The sequence below is a fragment of the Lissotriton helveticus genome, chromosome 9 (assembly GCF_964261635.1).
Source record: "Lissotriton helveticus chromosome 9, aLisHel1.1, whole genome shotgun sequence".
Taxonomy (NCBI): Eukaryota; Metazoa; Chordata; class Amphibia; order Caudata; family Salamandridae; genus Lissotriton; species Lissotriton helveticus.
Genome location: NC_136070.1, coordinates 148,593,536 through 148,610,232, shown reverse-complemented (window position 1 = coordinate 148,610,232; position 16,697 = coordinate 148,593,536). Strand labels below are relative to the sequence as shown.

At 47.4% G+C, this 16,697-nt stretch overlaps 1 protein-coding gene across 4 annotated transcripts in view; it reads left to right on the top strand.

Annotated features, from left to right (window-relative positions):
- MIDEAS (mitotic deacetylase associated SANT domain protein) overlaps positions 1-16,697 on the top strand; it is a 733,716-nt gene that overhangs the window by 574,061 nt on the left and 142,958 nt on the right. For all 4 annotated transcript variants that reach the window (XM_078659668.1, XM_078659669.1, XM_078659670.1 and 1 more), the window contains one exon: positions 7,646-7,942. In XM_078659668.1, the coding sequence (XP_078515794.1) occupies positions 7,646-7,942 (297 nt within the window). The remainder of the gene's footprint in view (positions 1-7,645; positions 7,943-16,697) is intronic.

Genomic DNA, 16,697 nt, shown 5'->3' with positions numbered 1-16,697 from the left:
CACACGCGCAGACACACACACACGCGCAGACACACACACACACGCGCAGACACACACACGCGCAGACACACACACGCGCAGACACACACACACGCGCAGACACACACACACGCGCAGACACACACACACGCGCAGACACACACACACGCGCAGACACACACGCGCAGACACACACACACGCGCAGACACACACACACGCACACGCGCAGACACGCACACGCGCAGACACGCACACGCGCAGACACACGCACACGCGCAGACACACGCACACGCGCAGACACACGCACACGCGCAGACACACGCACACGCGCAGACACACGCACACGCGCAGACACACGCGCAGACACACGCACACGCGCAGACACACGCACACGCGCAGACGCACACGCGCACGCAGACGCGCGCGCAGACGCACGCACGCGCGCAGACACACGCACGCGCGCAGACCAGACGCACGCGCGCGCAGAGCAGACGCACGCGCGCGCAGAGCAGACGCGCGCGCACGCACGCGCGCAGACGCACGCACGCGCGCAGACACACGCACGCGCGCAGACACACGCACGCGCGCAGACACACGCACGCGCAGACACACACACACGCACGCGCAGACACACACACACACACGCACGCGCAGACACACACACACACACGCACGCGCAGACACACACACACACGCACGCGCAGACACACACACACACGCGCAGACACACACACACACGCGCAGACACACACACACGCGCAGACACACACACACGCACGCGCAGACACACACACACACGCGCAGACACACACACACACGCGCAGACACACACACACACGCGCAGACACACACACACGCGCAGACACACACACGCGCAGACACACACACACGCGCAGACACACACACACGCGCAGACACACACACACGCGCAGACACACACACACGCGCAGACACACACACACGCGCAGACACACACACACGCGCAGACACACACACACACGCGCACACACACACACACGCGCACACACACACACGCGCACACGCGCAGACACACACGCGCAGACACACACACACACGCAGACACACACACACACGCAGACACAGACACGCGCAGACACGCGCAGACACGCACACGCGCAGACACACGCACACGCGCAGACACACGCGCAGACACACGCACACGCGCAGACACACGCACACGCGCAGACACACGCACACGCGCAGACACACGCACACGCGCAGACGCACGCGCGCAGACGCACGCACGCGCGCAGACGCACGCGCGCAGACACACGCACGCGCTCAGACGCACGCGCTCAGACGCACGCGCTCAGACGCACGCGCTCAGACGCACGCACGCGCTCAGACGCACGCACGCGCTCAGACGCACGCGCTCAGACGCACGCGCAGACACACGCACGCGCGCAGACACACGCACGCGCGCAGACGCACGCGCTCAGACGCACGCGCAGACACACGCACGCGCGCAGACACACGCACGCGCGCAGACACACGCGCGTGCGCAGACGCACGCGCGCAGACACACGCGCGCAGACACACGCGCGCAGACACACACGCACGCCCACACACACACGCACGCGCAGACACACACACGCGCAGACACACACACGCGCAGACACACACACACGCGCAGACACACACACACGCGCAGACACACACACACGCGCAGACACACACACACGCGCAGACACACACACACGCGCAGACACACACACACGCGCAGACACACACACACGCGCAGACACACACACACGCGCAGACACACACACACGCGCAGACACACACACACGCGCAGACACACACACACGCGCAGACACACACACACGCGCAGACACACACGCAGACACACACGCGCAGACACGCGCAGACACACACGCGCAGACACGCGCAGACACGCACACGCGCAGACACGCACACGCGCAGACACACGCACACGCGCAGACACACGCACACGCGCAGACACACGCACACGCGCAGACACGCACACGCGCAGACACACGCCCACGCGCAGACACACGCACACGCGCAGACACACGCACACGCGCAGACACACGCACACGCGCAGACACACGCACACGCGCAGACACACGCACACGCGCAGACACACGCACACGCGCAGACACACGCACACGCGCAGACACACGCACACGCGCAGACACACGCACACGCGCAGACACACGCACACGCGCAGACACACGCACACGCGCAGACACACGCACACGCGCAGACACACGCGCAGACACACGCGCAGACACACGCGCAGACACACGCGCAGACACACGCGCAGACACACGCACACGCGCAGACGCACGCGCGCAGACGCACGCACGCGCTCAGACGCACGCGCTCAGACGCACGCGCTCAGACGCACGCGCTCAGACGCACGCGCTCAGACGCACGCGCGCAGACGCACGCGCGCAGACGCACGCGCGCAGACACACGCACGCGCGCAGACACACGCGCGCAGACACACACACGCGCGCAGACACACACACACGCGCAGACACACACACACGCGCAGACACACACACACGCGCAGACACACACACACGCGCAGACACACACACACGCGCAGACACACACACACGCGCAGACACACACACACGCGCAGACACACACACACGCGCAGACACACACACACGCGCAGACACACACACACGCGCAGACACACACACACGCGCAGACACACACACACGCGCAGACACACACACACGCGCAGACACACACACACGCGCAGACACACACGCAGACACACGCACACGCGCAGACACACACGCAGACACACACGCAGACACGCACACGCGCAGACACGCACACGCGCAGACACACGCACACGCGCAGACACACGCACACGCGCAGACACACGCACACGCGCAGACACACGCACACGCGCAGACACACGCACACGCGCAGACACACGCACACGCGCAGACACACGCACACGCGCAGACACACGCACACGCGCAGACACACGCAGACACACGCACACGCGCAGACACACGCAGACACACGCACACGCGCAGACGCACACGCGCAGACGCACGCGCGCAGACGCACGCGCGCAGACGCACGCGCGCAGACGCACGCGCGCAGACGCACGCGCGCAGACACACGCGCGCAGACACACGCGCGCAGACACACGCGCGCAGACACGCACGCGCGCAGACACACGCGCGCAGACACACGCGCGCAGACGCACGCGCGCAGACACACGCGCGCAGACGCACGCGCGCAGACACACGCGCGCAGACACACGCGCGCAGACACACACACACGTTCCAAGCCCCACTTACCGCATCACACACACGCGCAGACACACGCACACGCGCAGACACGCGCACGCGCAGACACGCACACGCGCAGACACACGCGCGCAGACACACGCGCGCAGACACACGCGCGCAGACACACGCGCGCAGACACACGCGCGCAGACGCACGCGCGCAGACGCACGCGCGCAGACACACGCGCGCAGACACACGCGCGCAGACACACACACACGTTCCAAGCCCCACTTACCGCATCACACACACGCGCAGACACACGCACACGCGCAGACACGCGCACGCGCAGACACGCACACGCGCAGGCACGCGCGCAGACACACGCGCGCAGACACACGCGCGCAGACACACGCGCGCGGACACACGCGCGCAGACACACGCGCGCGGACACACGCGCGCGGACACACACACACACACACACACACACGTTCCAAGCCCCACTTACCGCATCAGCCGCCTCAGCCGCCACTCCTGACTTCTGCTGCTACCGGTCCTCTGGGCCATCCACTCCGTGGGCGCGGGCTTCTCGCAAAGACAGATGTCCCGCCCCACGACAGCCGTGAGCGTGCACATCCCGAAACCGGAAGTTCGGGAGCGTGCACGCTCATGGCTTGTTGTTCTTTACTCGATAGGAGATTCATAGGCTAACATGCCTCTCCGTGTCTACCATCTGAACGCCCATTGACGTACAATGTTTCTACTTGCCATCATATACGTCTTAGCTCCTTATTTTTCATGCACAATAGTTGTAATGTTTTGTGTCTGACCAAATCGTTTGGAGCTGAGTATCTGGACCAGTGCGCCCATGTCTTAAGGCTGTTAGCTACTTTATGGCACACAGTAGGATGTATATAACACACCACCACTGTACGGAACCAGCAGTGGCCGTGTTGGACAAGCCCTGCTGATATAGACAACTGGCGCTTCATATGGTAAAGCTGCACAGGAGAGCTGTGAATTGTTTGCTGTAACGGCTTCACTAATGAAGTAGCCAAATTTAACACACATCGTAGATCTTTTTGTTATCCCAGACTTACGAGAGCTCAGGACTTTGATTCTATATGTAATTGAGCACTCGGATGATATCCTAGATGAGATGGCGCAAGTTACTTTCTTTTTTGTGCAGAGGCAAGGGCTTGGATATTTAAATTAAATACCTTAAGTGTTTTTAGTTAAATACGCATGTTCATATGGTTTAAGTGGTTTTCATGGAAGATGTACATTATAATACAGAATAACCGAAATGATTGAATAATACTTAGAGGTGAGATCTGGTGATGGGGAGGAACAAATGAGTCATTGAAATAGGACGAGCTAGAAATGCCTTGGTTTATTAATTTCACCATTAATCCTGTTGTAAAACGAAGTGAAGGTAGATATTTTTCAATTGAAAGTGGAACATTGGCTTTAAAAGCAACATGACATTTGGTTTAATAGAAGAGGGCTACCTTATTAGTAGTAGGCATTGTATTAAATGCTTATTTGTTTTGAATATTCATTCTATAGTTCATGGATTATGTCTATCTATGAAGAAGGGCAATAATCAAAACCTTTGTGTTCTTATGCACTTCTAAAAATAGTAGGTGTGACGAATTTTCGATTTGTTTTCGTTACATGAGAAAGTTGAATACCAAAACAACCCCTGGCAAAGCCAGTAGGTCTAGCTTGTATTTCGAGTCACAATTCAAGTACCAGTGTGATATGAGCTACAATAGCATGAGCTGCAAGTATCAGTGGGACATCTGTTTGCACTAATGCACACTTCCAGCACAGGCTGGGCATCGAGCGAAGGTGAGGCATCGATCTGGAGTAGCATGTGCTTCATGCACACAGGGAACACTAAGCTGCAGTCGCATCTTCAAGAGTAGGTGTGCCTTTGAGTTTCGGTATTATGCTGTACAAACACATATTGATGTACAGTAGTTTGTGTTTTAAGAGCAGGTGAGCTGTTGAGCTGCAATATTGAGCCCTGTAACGAAGGGTAGGTGTGTGTGTGTGTGTGTGTGTGTATATATATATATATATATATATCACCTCCCGGCACCTGATGAGTGAGTGGACTAATGAAGCAATGGTTTTATGATCCAAGTTTATGTAAAAGAATCCCTTCTTTTTAGGATGGTAGCTCTCACCCACCGTTTGGTGGCATGCTTCACCATAGGGCACCTCCTCATGCCTGTAGCCACGGTCACCAGCGTGGTCTGTAATCCTGCTTAAGAGGGGAGCTCTTATGGATGTTTTACCAGCAGAGGGTGACTGATGAGTCTTGTCTGTGTGGTGGTGGGTGACCTAAACGGGTGATGGTGAAGAGGTTATCCCCACTTCCTGTGATATAGAGATGCAATACTGTTAAAAATACCTCATGGCAGATAACAAACTATTTATGTCCCCATTATGATACAGTTAAAATAGTGTGGAATATTTAAACCCTTGCCGCTGGTCAACATGCTAGCCCTACTCTGAGGTGCAGTGGACTTTTTTCAGGACAAACGTTGTGATTCTCTGTGCAGAGCCTGATTGGACAATACTGAAAAAATGAGCCACAGTAACCTACTCTTGTAGTGCTGGAGCACATGCAGTTGTTTAGATTAATGATATTCGGTACCAAAAGCTTAGTACGCAGAGTTGCAAACAGAAAGCTTAGGAGTGGCAGCTGAGTTGGCCAGAATTCAGAGAAGAGATCTCCACCCCTGAATCCAGGCAATATGATTTGAGGTCCTTGGAATGGGTAATACCGTTCAAAACTGGGATTATGGGGTCCCTTACAATCCTGGGACTGGACTACAGACATTTCCCACCTACTTTGAGCAGTTGGAAAATGTCATGCAAACCGTGGATGGTTCAATCGGGTGCAAATTTGCACCTGTTGAAAGCGGGCCCGAAACTCCTGCATCTGGTAATTTTGGTAATGCTGTACTGACCCGTTTAAGTCTGGCTAGAGTGGTATCCATTCCTCTACTCTCCAAAAAGAAACCACTCTGACCAGTAATGAAGCCTATAGAGAACAAAAATATGCAATGCAATAGGTCTCGCTTTTACGCAAGTGTAAACTATTGGCCTTGTAAACGATAATGCCTTTTATTTATGTTTTTGGTTTTTAAAACCTAAATAAAAGACATTGTCATTTACAATGCCAATAGGTTGAATTCGCGTAAATGCGAGACCTATTGCATTGAAAATGCTTGTTTAGGCAGGCTTTACCTCAAATTCTTGGACTAACAACACCATTCAACTCCGGTCACACCGTCTTAGCTGAATAAAGTAATGTGTGGTATGGAGCCTCCCACGGTAAAATTGCTAACTTCAGAGAATTATTCATAGTGTATGTTGAGCAACGATTGGTAAGTGGAGACAGGTGCCTCTGCTCCCATGGTATTTTGTTCCTCTTGTTCAGTTGTAGATGCTGCTTCATTAGTTAATTGTAAATATACCAGTCAATCTAATTTACTTACAACAGACCTAATGGTATGTAGTAAATAAAGACTGTAATTTTCGGTATTGGAGTTTCAACCCTTCCTAGTACAGACTTTGATTTTTTTTTTTGTTTATGGCATCTTGTTGGCTCACAGACCTGTTACTTTTTTCTAGTGTAACCTTTATTGAATACTTTTTCCCATTCTTTGTCTTATCAGACAAGGTGGCTGTCACCAATGTTCTGCTAGTTGGTAAATGCTTCTACCAGTGTTTTCCATGCCGACAACTAAATCAGAACTGTGCGGCTCCAAGTAGAAATGGATGCTCATACTACAATTTTTGCCAAACCTCTCTACCATTGATCAGTGACCAAAATTATTTAGTTAGTAAGTTTTACTAAAATATCTTAACACAAATACCATTGTGACAACAAAATGAAATCTCACACACGCTCCTATCATTGCCCCACACACACACTCATGCAACACCCATATTATCCTCCTACACCCACCATTGTGTTTTAACTCACCGAGTCCAGAATCTGTGAAATAGAGGTCCACACATCTTCATATTCCCACTCTGCTGACCAAATATGTGAAGTAGATCCTGACAAAAGCCCACAGGGTAAAAAAAAAAGTGGTCTGCCACATGTTGTGGAAAGTTGGTGACCACCGGATTCGAGAACAATTTAATTTACTTGGAGATGAATAAAGGAAAGAAGAGAGGACATTTTATGTAAGCCAAGACACACTAGAGGAATAAAGTGCAGCCCAAGGAAAACCTGAGCAGAAGGGGTGCTAGAAGATATGCAATGTAGAAATGTTGAAATTGAGATGCACAAAGGTTTTATCTCTGATTTACAAGTATTTGTCTGCATGTTTTTAGCAATCTCCTTGTCTTAATTGCTTTGCCTGATGTTTTCTTTTTTCAACTGTTTTATCATTAGGATGAAAAGGCTGCAGAGGAGGCAAGAGTGCAAGTGGAAGTTAAGAGTAACGTGAATTGCGAGGACGTTTCAGCTGCCAAAAAAGTTCGGGAAAATGACAGCGTGATGCCCTTAATCATTCCAGTGTCAGTGCCAGTAAAGAAAGTCGACCCGATGGATAGCGAACAGGAGAAAGGCCAGGATGGGAGAATACCAAGGGTTACTGTGCACAGTCAAAATATTCCTGGACAAAACCCTTCTGTAATCGTAACGCGACAGCGGTTCGGTCGCACCAACAACACAGAACCATCACTACAGGTACAAATCAAATGAATGATTCGGTGTGCCAGTCGCTAATTTGTCTTTCGTCTATTGTTATGTGCTGAACGAAGGTCATTGCCAACTTTTAGATTTGTTTGGGCCCCAAATTCTGTAGAACATACTAGCCAAAGAGCACAAGTGTATTCAGTGAAGGCTCTTGCTGAGGTACAACACTGTTATTAACGTTTCTTTTTGATTAATTTGTAAGTTTTTGGAACCCAGTGTCTGTAGATCTGTACCATTGATAACCTCAGATTATCTCTTTGTGATTAATCCACATTTGCAGAGACTGTCCTAAACATTGACCATGCTGGAACAGAAACTCATTCTGCTCTAGAGCTTTAGCAGAGAAACACTGACATTGTATCCTCACTAGAGACAATCATCCTTGCGAATATGACAACATTGATGTGCTCTGAAAGGGTTGTAAATGTATCCCTTTGATAGGTGCATGGGGACAAATCGTATTGGTTTGTGCAACGTGTTCAATGATGTGTTGGTCAAACCTTCCAGTTGAACATCCTGTGACAAATAGTACTGTTCCTTATCAACAAAACCCATTATTTCTTTAATTGTTGCTGGTTAAACGTCCTTGTTGTATATTTATTCAAAGCCGCCTTTTCACCATAGTCCTATCACAAACAAACTAAAACAAACCCTTCCTGCACTACTCTTATCATGATCTACATCCTTTACTGGTCTTTATCCTCTCCTTGTTCCCACAAAACCCCTCATAGCCGTAGGCAACGTTGTATCATCAATAGCGTTCATGAACTTGTTCATTTGAAAAGTCAAACATTATTTGAAGGAACTAACACAGGATTTTGTGCATATGTTATTGAAAGCTTACAGCTTCTATAAATGGTCTGGCCCTCTGTTGGCTGTACATTGGGTTTCATCGTCGATGGTGGCAGAACATCTCTGCGTTTGATTTTCATTTATGCAACTAAGGCGGACGAAACCCAGCTGTTCTTTCAGCAGGAAAATAATATGATAATAACATAGTTATTATCATTTTATTTTTCGCAGGTTTGTGGCTCGGTTAGGGCGGGGTTAGTGGCACAGGGGGAGGAGTGGTTTGCACACTTAAAGTACGCATGACTGCTTGGCCGGCTGTCTCGGCCTGGTGGGGAACATGCCCAGGCCCCCAGTCCCGGCATCTGAGCGTCTATCCACAGCGCTCAGACCAATCACAAGACTGCATTGTAGCATTGTGATTGGCTATGGGGAGCCTGGGTGCTTCCTGGTTCCATGACTTGCCGGAGAAACGAAGGAGGAACGCGGCCGGCAAAAGAGGCGAGTGGTATTTTTTAAATTTTATTATTTTGTTCTCCCCCTCCGGCCATCTCTCCTCCCCCAGCCCCTCCCCCCCCTCATTCCGTCAGCCGCTGCTTCTGTATTGTTTCTTTCTTTTATATAATCCTGCCGATCAAACAAGAGATTGAACATTTAACACATGAGTTGTCATCTGTATCTAGTGTAGTTTTACAAATAAAGTTTGAGTGGTGAGAACGTAAATTGAGGGATGGGTGCAAGGTAGATGAAGCCGAAATGGAAGATAGCAGTGAAGATCAGACATTAAGATAATTTGGAGAGAAACATTTTGAGATTTTGTTGATGCACAACCCAAAGAGAGGCTAAAGTATGAGGCTTTTCGGGTAAGACTTCCATAGATTGGCTGCTGCACCTGGAAATTGACAGTTTGAAGATAGCTTAAGTGAGAACGTGAGACTTTCCAACCTTATGGTATCTCTGCCTTTGAGTCTCCTTGAGAAACCAGATCTGGAGAGCAGATTGATCAAGTAAGAGGAGTTCCACAGCGGATATCCTTTTAGGTTATGCAGGGTATTTTAAAATTGATTCTAGCCTCCAGAGATCTATGCAGGGCTTTGAGGATTATGGTAATGTGTTTACATTTCTGTGAACTTTTGGTGAGCATGGAGGTGCTTACTTAGAGTTAGTATAGATTTGGAAAGCCATTGCAGTAGGGTATTTCCGAAATCAAGTGCATGATGTCAACACACCTTATGTAACTGTGAGTAACTCACTTTTAGGGGAGAAGTGGCTTTATTCTTTTTATCAGCTGTAGTTGGTAGTGTACTGTTATAGTGAGCTGGATGGTAAGTGTATCCATGATGAGATGCGCATGTAAGGCATGTTGTATGGAATTTCACTGATTGCCAATGCCCGTAAATTATATTATTTTTTTGGGCTCCCTTTATAATGGCTGGTCAAATTTGATGGGAGTATTTTGGTGTAAGATGTATTTGATGTAAGATGTGTGTACTCTTTGTGTTGAGCATGAGGAAATTCGGTGAAATCGAAGATTCCATGTTTTTAAAAAAAATGAGATAGATAGTAAATCTGCTAACTGATGGATTGAAAACTAAGGGGGATCTGTTTCTCCAGCTGCACATTGTACAGATTAAAAAGAATTGGAGCACAAATAATTTCTTGAGGAATATTGTGCTCTATTATGGTGGATTCCGTGCAGGCTCTACCTCCCTACACCTGGTGTTTCTTGTTGTGTCGAAGAGAACGAGTTAAGAATCTTGGAAGTCTTTTCGGATCTCAAATATAACAGAAGCAGCAAAGAGATCCAGAAGAAGCAAGTGTCTAAAAAATTGTGTATGTGTAAAACCTTTCCCATTATCTTTGGGTTTAGACCTCATGTGTATGGAGCCTCAAGGTGTTCGTCTTTAATATGCTTAACAAGTTAAATAGCTATTCGTTTTTCGCTGATTTTACATTGAAAGTGGTGAATCTTAGATTAAAAGTGGAGATTTGTTAAGGATTTTTTGATCAGTGAGGTTAGTTTACCAATTAAGAAAGCAGGACATAGCCTCATGTTAGGGAGGGTTTTAGTATAGGCAAGCAGCCTTCATGAGATAGATAGAATGACGATTTGGTGATGGTGGATAATTGAGGTGGGTGTTACAGTCCCAGTGATTTTGATAGACCCTTGTTTGAATACTGCTCATCAATTTGCCAATTCGTGTTTCAATTTAGAAAATGATCAGTTTGAGGGCATTCTCAGTAGAGTTGATGCAGAATTTGACATTGCTTTGTTTGAGGTTTAAGAATTGGTGCATTTTTTTCAGTGATGGCATGCAGAACATAATTGATTTCTGATTTGATGTCTCTAATTATTTATGATGGTACCTTGGTTTAAAAGAAACAGTTTGTTTTCCCACGACCGAGGATTTAGCTTGAGAGACGGTGCATTTATATTTTTATTTATTTCATTTAAGCGTGTTTTTGAAGCACCACATTTTTTCACCCAGAAGTGATGCTGCTTCCAGTCTCAGGCGATGTGGCGCTGCTACTAGATAATTCATGGGAGGGTGGTAGATGGTGGTCCTCTAAAAGAAAGGAATAGTTGGTTATAAAGGATGTAAGACATATTAGTGGATACAGTAACTGGTGGGGTGGAGGGCAAGAGCTGTCCAAAAGCGGTAGCCGGCCTAATTAGAACTGCTGCCACAAAAGTTCATTCTTAAACTCTGCTGATTAGCTGGAAGTTTGTGCGAGGAGGTCTATGCAGGAAGATGAGGTGCAACAGTCTAAACATGCGGTGGTCAAGGTACGATGTCTGTTCCACTGTGTCCCATCTAAAAATGGCATGGTTTTAGGGACACCGGCTGAAGTTAGCAGAAGAGTCAAGGCCAAAGACACTTGGGTAGGTGATGGGGTCTTTGATTGGAGGGGTCATGGGTACAATAGGAACAAACCCCTTTGTGCAATAGACTCAAAACACTGTATAGTAAAAAGTATGTATTTTTCACTCTCAACACATTCAGTACTTTAGCTAAAGGAAATCCTTGTAGGCACTTCTTAATTTGTAAAAGAAAGTGTGCAGCCCAAAGTTTTCCTCAGAAGCCAGGGGCCGGCGTTATCGGAGGTTGGGGTGTGTAATACCAAGGCTGCGTAGTTTTATTTCCACCATACCTCTTAAATCCTCAACCAGATACTCCCTGCTCTGTATCTCACTCTTATAGGTTCTTTTTGTTATCACTGCTTTCTCCCTTTGTCACTGTTTTTGTCTTTTTCTTCGTTCCTATTTAGCGGTTTTGTGTTTTTCTCTCTGCTGTGGATCAAAGTTTGCATGGTAAATATACGTTCCCGTCCCCAAATATGAGTGCTAGTGGGCCCTACCTGCAACCATTGGCTCGGATTGAACACGGTTTGTAGAGCATACATACACTATCCACAAATATCCTAGTAATAGGGGTAGGTAAAGAACCCAATTTATGAAGGTGTGAGTGCTTTACAGAGTCCACTTTCCACAGGGATACAGCACAAGCTTGAGTTACTATAATGCAATCTACTTGGGTTTGCCTGTCAAATATTCAAAGAAATTACAATTAGTTAAAAATGCAGCGGCCAGATTAATTTTTAATCTTAAGAAATGTGACTGTAGCCAATGACTTGGTAAACCTTCACTGGCTGCCAGTCACAAAGGAAGAATTCCAAAATCTAAGGCTTTATCGTCTGACTGTTTATTCTTTCATAACCCTCAGCACCATTTGAGTTCAGCAAAGAACTGGAAACTTAATAGCCACTGTTTTTAAACGATCCACACTTGCTGGAAGATCCTTTTTTAGGTCGAGCTTAGGCAGCGCCATGCACTATCCTTTCGAGACACCTCTATTCACTCGGGGCTTACAGCCCGCCCATTGCCTTTTTGTTCGTACCTTCGATTGTCACTTGCTTGCTAGTGGTTAATCTTCCTCTTTGCCCTCCTTTTTGTGTTTTGGTTTCCTCTAACAGAGCACTGCCCAATTGCTGTTAACATTATGCCTCTGTTTTTGTGTGTTCGTTTGGGGGACTATTTTTATCTTTGATTCCTGCTCGTGTCACTATGTGCCCATCTTCAGTGGTTCAACTTTGGCGCCTATCACTTAATCTCCCCCTTTCAAATACTGAGATGAAATGTTAGACGCTGTTTTCGAAATTGACTCTCTAATTTTCCCTGACTTCAAAGTACGAGGATTCCCCCCCCCCCCCCCCCCCCCAATCCCCTCCCACTTCACTGCTTGTTGCTTTAGTGTGCCTCTGCCACCGGACCTTCAGCAGCCCAACCTTGCAGCACAGTTAAGGGCAAGGTTTGGGAAACTCATGTCGCATTTTATCTGACCCTTGTTTATATATTGTGAACTCGAGCGACCCGAAGATGTTGGAGGGCTTTACATGAGCGCTAGTTACATTGCAGATTCATTTATGGGGGCATTTTATGTAATTTTAAATGTCTAGTATTTGTAAAGCGCAAACAATTACCCGAAGGTGTTAAGGCGCTGGGGGCCGTCTGGAAGATTAAGCGAGCTATTGCCCAGTCACATGGTGCTGGGCTGATCATCTGCCGGCGCTGGGGATCGAACCGTGAGCCCCCGTGTTCTGGAGTCAGTCGCCCACATGTTATAGAGTGGAAACTCGAGGGTCCAGTAAATATTTTTGTTTTTAGGTGTGCGTAAATTAAGTGATGCTGGCCCTGTTTATTAATTATTTTCACTCTACCTGACAAATGGGAGCTTTTTGTTGTTGGTATGTCCAGTGCTCCTATAACCATGTGGCTGGGACAGATTTCAGGGCCGGGAGCTTGCTGGTACACAGGTGGTGCAAGCAGTGTTTTGAATGGAAAACTCTAGTGAAGGGTGCCTGGTGAATAGAGGCCTGAGGGAGTAGGGATGTGAAGTCCCCGCCATTGGAAAGCACTTTGCTGTTTTTATTTCATAGGCGGTTTAATACGCCTGTGATGCAGTTGCACACAGAATGTTGTAGTGCTTTTGACTTGCATTGAGGCACTTGTCTTTCTGGCTGTTCGTTAAAAAGCCTTGGAATGTGTCCATAAATGTTTCCTGACGCAAGCATTTATTTCTGAATCACACTGCATAACCCAGTGTGTAGTCCTTTTATAGCTCTTCAATCCCTGGTTTGTGTCTGCAGCTAAGCTGCAGAACGCACTTTCTGCCTCTGTTCTCCGAAGGGAATCCTGAGTGATGGAATTTAGGAAACCGTTAAAAATATGGATGTTTTCCTCATCATCATTTTTATTGAGGGGAATATTAAAGCAGTTGATAGATTTACCTGGCAGGGTATGCTCAGACGTGAGTCCCTTGCTCACTTGGCCACTAGATTCAAGATAGCCTGGCTGATGAGGATTATGAATCCGAAACCGGTCCCTGGATGCTTGTTTCCGGTCCAGGGAAGACATGGCTTGGCAGTTCGGGCTGGACTGTTCCCATGAGGCACAGGGTCAGACTGATTTGCATATGGCCATGTCTGAACTGGGGTGGCTGAGTGAGCTAAAGAATGGTGATGGATTAAACCCAGATAAGTTGACTGGGGCTGAGTGTTTGATTTTCTCAAACGCTCCGTCCATCATCCCCTTTTGTATCGATAGATTTACCTTGTTCAGATCTTTAGTGCCTTGATACCTTCGAGTGAGTGTGCGCTTTAAACAGCCTAAAAATAAAATATAATGACACACTATAGTTGCCTTCACTCGACAATCCAATTTCACTACTCTTTTGTCTGAGTGGAGAGCAATAGTGTGCGTAGTACGTGCTCATTCGCTTGGCGCTCTTTAAGGGTGGAGTCACAGCACTTCTTGTGACTTGAAATGTCGCAGAAGGGAAATGAGTTGTAATGTCCAAGTAGAGGACAGGGCATACGAGTCTACAGCACTGCACGCTATGAATAGTTGCTTACACAGGCTAAGGACCATTTTCCCTATTCCAGGTGCTATTCAGTGGTTGGATGACTTAAGTGAGAGCTGGGCCACCTAAAATGCATCCCGGGCGTTCTCCTGCCTGAAACACCATTGGTCAGAGAGATGACCAGGTCAAGAATAGATCATGTCACTTACTTGAACTGTCTTTTTCACAGAGATATGCAAGCCTGCCTCGTGAGCCACCACAAATGCATTTCGAAATCCATCCTGAATAAAGAATATTAATTTCTGTAATATATTATGGCGCATGATGCCTGTCACCATGATGCCAACATTCATGGTTTGTTAGTTAACATCTGTCTTCAATAACTGAAGTGTATCAAACATTTTATTTAATCATTAATCTGTTTATATAGTGCTGACCTTGTTGCAAGTGCAGCAGAACACTATATAACAAGACATCCAATAGTAGGCAGTACCGGTTGCTGAAGGATGAACACGTTCTAGAAGGGCAAGGGCAGAGAGCAAGAAGGGCTGGGAATGGAAGCTCTCAAGTGAGAGGTGGATGGAGGAAGATTGTTACACAGACTTTGGTTGGACACAGGAGATAGGTCGTAGGGTCACTGCACTTAGTACTGGGACTGGTCTGACAACATTTGCCAGGGCGGCATGGGTTTCCAGTCTGGCCCTGGCAGGAGCCTCATACTGCGAAATGGAACCAAATACTGAAAAGTTAGTTGTCGAGATGCAGCACTAACCATCCCAGTAAAAGATTTCGATTTTGCTAATTCTTTCTATATAAAATATTAAAATATTTAGTGATTCGAGTATTTGTTTGGTGTGCACAAGTGTGTGTTTACTTTTTTTAAACTACTGTTTTAATGTTTGAAATTTAAATCGTACAAATTGTTTGGGGGTCCTTGGCTCCCAATAGTGACTCAATAGGGGTCCTCGGGAGTCAAACGTTTGGGAACCACTGTTTTAAGGTATTTCTTTCAATGTCATGGAAGACACAGAGGTAATCCACATTTAATTGTTTTTGACTGGTTAGGGGAATGCTCAGGTAACCAGGACGTGCTTTTTTTTTGTCTGTGCATGAGCCACCAGGGAATACTTCATTATATGCATGTAGATAGGTTGAGAGAGATATTGGGACCTAAAGCTTCCATTGGTCACAGAGTAATCGGGATTGGACAGGAGGCAGCGAATGACTCTAGTAATCCTTTTTGCATGATTTACCTACATTAGACTACCAATCAGTCTGATAAGATCTGCTTGTGGAGTTAGAGTGGGCCTCTGTGATTAGTATTTTGAAGATTTATTGGATTCAAATTAGTCCTCCAAGAAGAGGGATGTGGCCAAGCGTACTAAAGATGGAAAAGCCTTATAAATGGGTTTCCCAGTCATTAGTAATTTCTGGGAATGGCTTGGAAGTAGGCTTTAGAGAATAGTTTTTAGAGTGGACTCTTGAATTCAGTTTTCTTAAATTTGTGCCATACAGGTATGTTTCTAGGGTCCGGGTAATAGTACTACTCATCCCAGTGTAGGGTGCCAGAGTGCTTTACATCAGAGATATTCTGCAGAGACAATTATTCATAAGTGAGCAAGTAACTGTATATGAAATGGTACATTAACAATAACGATTACAAGGACCAGGCATTATATGTTAAGAGTCCTTGGTCTGGAGAAATACAAAGTCAGGATTTAGAAGTAACACCTTGGTTGGCGATGTCTGTACTAACGTAAGACTTTTACTGTCCAAAGGAACCCATTTTAGCCACCTTAAAATAACGAAAGATTGGGGGAAATAATGTTCTTAAACCTATGCCTTGCACTTTGCATACAACTCCTAGGTGCAGATTCAAAACTCATTGTGGTATATTAGAATGCAATTTATGAACTAAGTAACAAAAGCATTTCTTTGATAAAAACATTAACCGACTGATCCTTTTACATAAAATACAAATCTGTGATTTGCAAGACACACGTTGTGGTTTGCAGCAATCAGATTAACACACTAAAAAAGTAGACCTTTACAGCAAGTGCATTAACCATCAGAGTTGTCTTACCATTATTGTACTT